General features: G+C 48.4%; 1 protein-coding gene across 2 annotated transcripts; it reads right to left on the bottom strand.

Annotated features, from left to right (window-relative positions):
* Window positions 1-1569: 1569 nt before the first annotated feature.
* LOC141959117 (histone acetyltransferase p300-like) lies at window positions 1570-6047 on the bottom strand. 2 transcript variants are annotated; one of them, XM_074902551.1, is made up of 4 exons: window positions 5657-6035; window positions 5140-5257; window positions 4555-4729; window positions 1570-1864 (listed from the first exon to the last, which is right to left on the bottom strand). In XM_074902551.1, exons 1-4 carry the CDS (start codon window positions 5770-5772, stop codon window positions 1821-1823), a joined length of 453 nt encoding a protein of 150 aa, XP_074758652.1. In that variant the 5' UTR covers window positions 5773-6035; the 3' UTR covers window positions 1570-1820. The 2 variants fall into 2 exon arrangements, with proteins under 2 accessions (XP_074758652.1, XP_074758651.1); XM_074902550.1 differs by lacking the exon at window positions 1570-1864 and having other exon boundaries at window positions 2456-4729; window positions 5657-6047.
* Between the last annotated feature and the right edge of the window lie 464 nt (window positions 6048-6511).

The following is a 6511-nucleotide window of genomic DNA, read 5'->3' as shown; positions in this document are numbered from 1 at the left end:
CTTCGTCCCTGTCCCGCACCGCTGACACCACCAGCGCGTCACCAGGGCTGGGGAGCCGTCCATGGGTGCTGGTAAAGTGCTGCCAGGCAAGAAGGGTGCAGAGGGCAAAGACCTCGCTCCTTTCCTCCCACCCTGCTCTGCCCTGTCTGAGAATCACACGGTAAATAACCCACTTGAGTTAATGCTGCTGCTCCCCCTGTCCTCATATGATCAGTTTCTGAGATTTCATGCATAAATAGATGTTTTATTTGGCAAAGGAAGTATTACCTATGCAAAACAGGCCTTGAAGTTCAAAATCTGTACAGATTTATAGCATAGCTTCTTCATAACACAAATACTTCTCTCTACCTTTTGGCTTTTTTCCCCCCACGGAAAAGTAGTGTGGTCTTAGCAGTACCTGTAAGCAACATCCCTCACCCCAGCTCACTGTCAAGAACAGCCAGGAAGCAACTGTCGCTCCATATGTCTCTGGTATTGATTCTCTTCTACACAAACAGTACGTCCCCCGGAGTTAGCGAACTATTTCCCATTCTATCCCTTTTACTTCCTTATCACCTTCAGTGTGTTGACATTTGAAGTGCGAAGGCTTGGACAACTGGCCCAAGCCGGAGTTGACCTATAGATGAATCCTGTATATTTTATAACTGATAGCCATTGTGCTAGTAGGTATTATACGAAGTTATAACAACACACTTATGCTGGTGTAAAAAGTGCTAAAGCTTTGAAGTACTGAAGCCTGAACAACAGGCCCCAAGCTGAAGCTGCTAACTTAGTCTGTAATCATTAACAAAGTATGTAAACTCGCTAGTGAAAGAGGCAGCTTAGACAGAATAGAATCAGTAGTGATGAATGTATCCAACTTCCCTTGTTTAGCCTTGCTCAAAGCTGAGAACCCAAGTATCTGGCCTTGTTAGAAACTCCCTTGGTTTCCCACCCCGAGCCCTGGCCAGGCTTTGGGTGGAATCCAACAGGAGAATCAAACCAGAAATTTTCCGCTCAAAACAAAGGTGCCAGCTATTCTGGCTTGTCCATCTCTGGTATATAAGGCCGGGCCCGTTTGCAGCGACTTTGGAAGCCTCACCTATGGGTGGACGCACCGCGTAGGATTTCCCACTTGCCGGGACAGGCTCTCCAAATCCTCACTATGACCGGGGCTCCCCAACCACTGCGGGTCTGGGTGATGATAATATATGCAAGTGGTGATGTATTTTTCTTAATCTCCATTCTCTCTCTCGTGTAGTAATGATTTAATGCATTACCCTGTTTTTTCCTGTTTGCTGCTTTAAGTGCACTATTCTGCTTTTTCTTACTGCATGTTCTCTGTATTACACTTCTATCATTAGTAAAATATGTTTGCTCTTTTCACTCTGGTGTCTGAGTTTAATTGGTATCCTTAATCAGCAGAACAACACTGTAAAAATAAAAAAGAAAAAAAGAAAAGCCTGTCCTGAACCTTCCTACTCTGTACAGACTGTGTAGTTAGTAGCTAAACAAGTAATGCGTTAAGCACATGGCACAGTTCCTCTCTCGTGGATATAGTATGGCCTTAGTTGCAGGGGACAGTAAGGCAGCATGGAAGAGGTTTATTCCAAAGGCTTACCTACATTACAGATACACACGGATTGCTCTTCCAGACAATCCAAAAGTGCTAAAATGAGGCTCCAGCCTGTTGCTCTAAACACAACGGAGTGTCGCCATCATTGTGAACCACGCTGAGAATCCTAGGTAGCGACTGGGGTCACAGCCTAATTACAGAGGGACAGTGGCGGGGAGCTTGCAAAGCCTACTGCGTGCAACCTGATCAGCAAACTTCCATGGCGTCAGGGGTCCTCCAGGTTCAGGTTTTCCAAACAATCCTCCAGTGCTGTTTAGAAACAGAAAATTGCTTTAAAAGTATTTAAATAATGTAGTTGATAATTAAATAATTTATAAAGGCTGTCATTCCCTTGCAAATACTGCCAGTACACTGTGTGACAGACACAAAGCTACATCCAGAAAAGACACAGATAGAGAATTAAAGGTTGTGCTGGGTTTGTGTGGCAGGTTTTTGGTAGCGAGGGAGGGGGCTACAGTGGTAGCCCCTGTGAGAAGCTTCTCCAAGCTCCCCAGTCTCCAAGTCAGACCCACCTCTGGCCAAGGCCAAGACAATTAGCAATGGTGGCCATGCCTCTGCGATAACGTATTTAAGAAGGGGAACCTGGGAGGAGGAGTTGTGAAGAGGACACCTTTGCAAACACCAAGGTCAGGGTAAGAAAAGGAGGAGGAATGGGGGGGTTGCATGTGCACGTGCCAGTCAGCCCCCCTGTATCGCATGGTGAGATGGCACGGCTGCCACCCATGGACGTCACCAGAGGAGCAGAGATTCACCTGTGGAGGACCCCACAGCAGAGCAGGCAGCTGCGCCCAAAGAAGGCCGAGACTCTTGATTCGCAGAAAAAAGACTCTACAACTTGAATAGAGTTATAAAGCAGGTATGATTACTCTGGCCGGGGTGCAAGGGGATTTCTCCACAAAGCTTGCACACCCACTGCACATTTTACCAATAACTTATAGAGTGTGGATATCCATATTCATTGGGTTACATAACACAAACATACATATGCATGAGTAAGGCTGGGTTAGTTAGAAAGGCTGATGTCAGCAGTTTATGTCATCTTTGCACCTGTGCGTTGCCTCCGGGTGGGCGTGTTCGGGGGTCTTTGGGAGGAAGGCTCGTAGTCTTTCTCACCTTGTTTTTTCCCCAGAGCATGTGCAGATTCTCTTGGCCAATTTATTGAATAACAAGAGTGTTTTTCAGCTGGTTTACTCGTTCTGTCTTATCTAAGAGAACCAACAGAGCTTCTACCATCCATGTATGGCTATCTTTACTCATTACCAAGATTCCAACTAGTTAGAGCACACCTGTTCCCCAAGGAGAAAACTGTAATATTTTGCTGAACATTATAGTTCTTGGTAGATTTTCACAGTGAACTGCTTTGTTTTATGAACGCAGTAGTCCTTGGGAAAATTCCACAGAGCAGTCTGGGCAAGCAGGATTCTTAGCAATATTTAAAAATACTGCAAGTAATACTATAACTTGCTATAAGTAAGTAATTAAGTTGCTAGGCAGTTTTCTGTAAGTAAATAAATCTCAAAACAAGTAATCATTTCTCTGTATCACTCTGTGGGAAGAAGCAGCCCTGCTGTTGTAGTTTGGCACTGGGGGGACTGCAACACACAGGGGTGACCCAGGCTGGAGCAGCACGGGAATGGCTGCATCCCATGGGAAGGACTCATGCCAGAAAAAGTTAATGGAAGACTGTCTCCCATGAGAGGGGAACCATGCTGGAGCAGGAAAGAATGAGAGGAGGCCTCTCAATGAGGAGGAAGGAGCGGCAGGACTGACTATAACCCCCATTCTCTGCCGCCTGTGCTGCTGGGGTAGTGGAGGTAGAGACACTTATCCAGGGAAGATGGGAGGGGTGGGGGGAGGTGTTTTTAAGATGTGATAAGCTTCTCACTGTCCCACTCCTGTCTGTTAAATGTTGTTGTTAAGTGTTTAATTAAAGTGATGTTCTTTATTTTCTTCTCCTAAGGAGCCTGTCTTTGGCCTGTGACTGTAATGGATGAGCCATCACTCCCTGTCCTTATCTCAATTCCCCAACCTTTTGCCTCATTTTCTCCTTTTCATTCCTGAGGAAGAAGGGGTGAGTGAACTGCTGCATGGTGCTCGGTTGCCCTCTGGGCTCAAACCATGACAGCACAGGAGTCCAGGATGCAATGGGAGGGATTATTCCTGCAGGACAGAGGCCAGGCTGCTTCTCAGAGCTGGATACAGGTGCTCAGCTCCAAGTTGTGCAGCTGGAACAGCATTTTGTACTTCAGCACCAGCTCTGTCCCTTAGGACACCTTCCCTTAGGAGCACTGGCACACTAGCTCTTGTGCTTGTCTACTGGGACTGTCCCCTCACCCAAGCTCTGAGGTGGGAAGCTCATGCTCCAGGTCCCCAGGCTTCAAAAATTCATCTGCTGCTCCTCCCGAGGCTCCTTTTTAATGTTCTACTCTCTGCCATTTCAAGAGCTCGTAAGAATCCTGGCAGTCCATGGGCCTAGTTTCAATTCCAGCACCAAGTGGCAGTCATTCTGGTTACAGGACCAGCTTCCAAATCCTTGAGTGCACTGGGAATAGGCACACAGCTTTAGTAATGCTTCTCCTCTCACCTCCTATGCTGACACCGTAAAGAAAAAAAAAAAAAGGCATTGAAAGGGTTTAATTTCTGTCATCAGCCCTGGAGAAGGCAGCTATTTGAAGAGAAAACATTTAGAGACTTGTAATCCTTGGTCATATGTTTACAATACTGTCTGAAAAAGGAAAGTAAGGTAGAATAGCTCAGCAAACCAACAAGTGAACAGAAGAAAATAAAAAATAAAACGTGTGCTGCTTAAGTTTTGGCAGTCTAATTTTACAAAGGTAACTGTGAAATTAAAAGAGGGAAATGGTCACCAGCCTGACCATGATGACAATGACAGTACAGGATTCCCTGCACCAGGTAGTCAGTAACCCAACTGTTCTTACTTGCAGACATCCCTGGCTCGGGCTGTCCCATGTTGGGCCCTTGATTCATGGGAGCCTGTGGCATGCCCAGAGCGTTTGGAATCATGTTTTGCTTCTGCAGTCTGGTTCTTCGTTTCTCCTCCAACTCCTTCTGAATCTTATAGATCTTCTCTGCTAGCAAGTGATAGTACTCTGCCTGTTGGGGAGGAATACAAGGCAGGAAAGATGACGACCACGCATTAAGAAAAGGCAACAGGGTCACAGTGATCCATGCACGGAAAACACGTTTCGGTTTGGGTCGGGGTGGCCTCCCCCTTTGCAGGGGCTGCCGGGCAGACAGGAGAGCAAAAAGGGGCACTGCTTGGGGCACTGCTGGCAACCACTAGCCCAACACCAGACATTTCTTGTGTACAACACTTCTTTGGGAGAACCACACGCCCCGACAGGCAACGCACGCGGGCAGTCCCAGGCCCCATCCAGCAGCCCCTCAACACACGCTTCCTCGGCCTGGGACTCTCATCTGTGCTTTCACCCCTCGTCCTCCCCAGCCGCTATGGGATCAAGGCAGAGATACATGTGACTAGATGACGGAGGATCGCATCTCACCCTGCTGTTTGCCAATTCATACATATCTCCTTCCACTTTCCGAGCATACGCCACCAGATTCTCCATACGCCGATCCTTCAGTGCTGCAGGGCTAGGAGCGGGAAATATGGCTTGGACTCTGGGGAAGAAAAAAAATAAGGTACACAAGTGATTAGGATGTCCCCAGATGGAAACATCAGCACTAACCCTGGTGATCTGAACACAAAGCACCAAGCAGATCTCCCCACAGACTGCAGCACTGCTACTGCTCCTGGGCGACGCTGCCCCTTGGAGATGGCTCGAGTACAGAGTGGGACACTCCCAATGCCACAGCCCCAAAACAGCAGATGCAGCTCCATTAACCATCAGGCAAGCGAGAACGCAGCTTTCAGGTTTCTGCTTTCCCTTCTCAGGCACCCTGATAAAACTTCCTCCCTGGCCCCCCAGTTTTGGAAGGCAGGCCTCCTCCTGCCCCCCCCCCAGACCTCAAAGGCAGCAACTCACCTAACAGGAGACTGTTTTGGCATCAGCTACTCACAATTTATGAACAAGGTGGTTTCGGAGGTCCTGAGTAATGTCTTCATGCCACTGCTTCCGGCTGCCCCCTGACGGGACGGAGCCTCCTGACCCCAGGCCGCGTATCTCGGGGCTCATGGCGGCCTACGCTGCTGCGCACTTTACCAAGGAAAACACCGACTCCACAACACCCCCCGGAAAAACAACGAAAAAAATCTTCAGGGCAGGGGTTTTCCCAGAGCTGGGGGTGGGCCTGAGCGGCGGCCGAGGACGCTCGGCCCTGCCCGGCTTGGAGGCGGGACGGGACGGGGGAGGCCTCAGGGACTGGCGGCCGAGGAGGGCGGGCGGCGGCGCCCAGCGGCCGACACCGCCTCTGAGGCGGGGAGCGTCCTTCAGTGTACGCAGTTGTTATTATTTTGTATTTTTTTAAAATATCCCGTGATTCGGGATCCTCGGGCAGAATCTTAACGACGGAAGTGCGACGCCGCCAGCGTGCCGGCTGTGTTTCCTCCAGCCATGGCACACCCTGCACTGTGTAAGAACGGGAACAGCCCACGCAGGGGTAGGAGATTTAAGCCGTTGATGTTTTCTAGTTCTTTCTCATGGGCTGCGGAACTTACAGAAAAGCCTTGTCAGATCATCCTTAATGTTACCTTGATGGTCTTAGGTATTTACAGCAACTTGTCATTAAGTCACACTGCATTAGCCATAGCGATTAGTTCATGTAGTGAACAAATAATCCAACCCTAGACCCAACAAGCATCCCAGTTAAGGGCACAGACACTAAGGCTGTAAGTATATGTCAACACAGCTCTACATACAAATAATCAAAAAAAGTAAAAGACTGTGTCCAGATTTTAAAAATAACAGCTATGCC

Source organism: Athene noctua, chromosome 3 (genome assembly GCF_965140245.1).
Source record: "Athene noctua chromosome 3, bAthNoc1.hap1.1, whole genome shotgun sequence".
Classification (NCBI taxonomy): Eukaryota; Metazoa; Chordata; class Aves; order Strigiformes; family Strigidae; genus Athene; species Athene noctua.
Note: the sequence above shows the minus strand (reverse complement) of the source record. Positions and strands in the feature narration are given on the sequence as shown.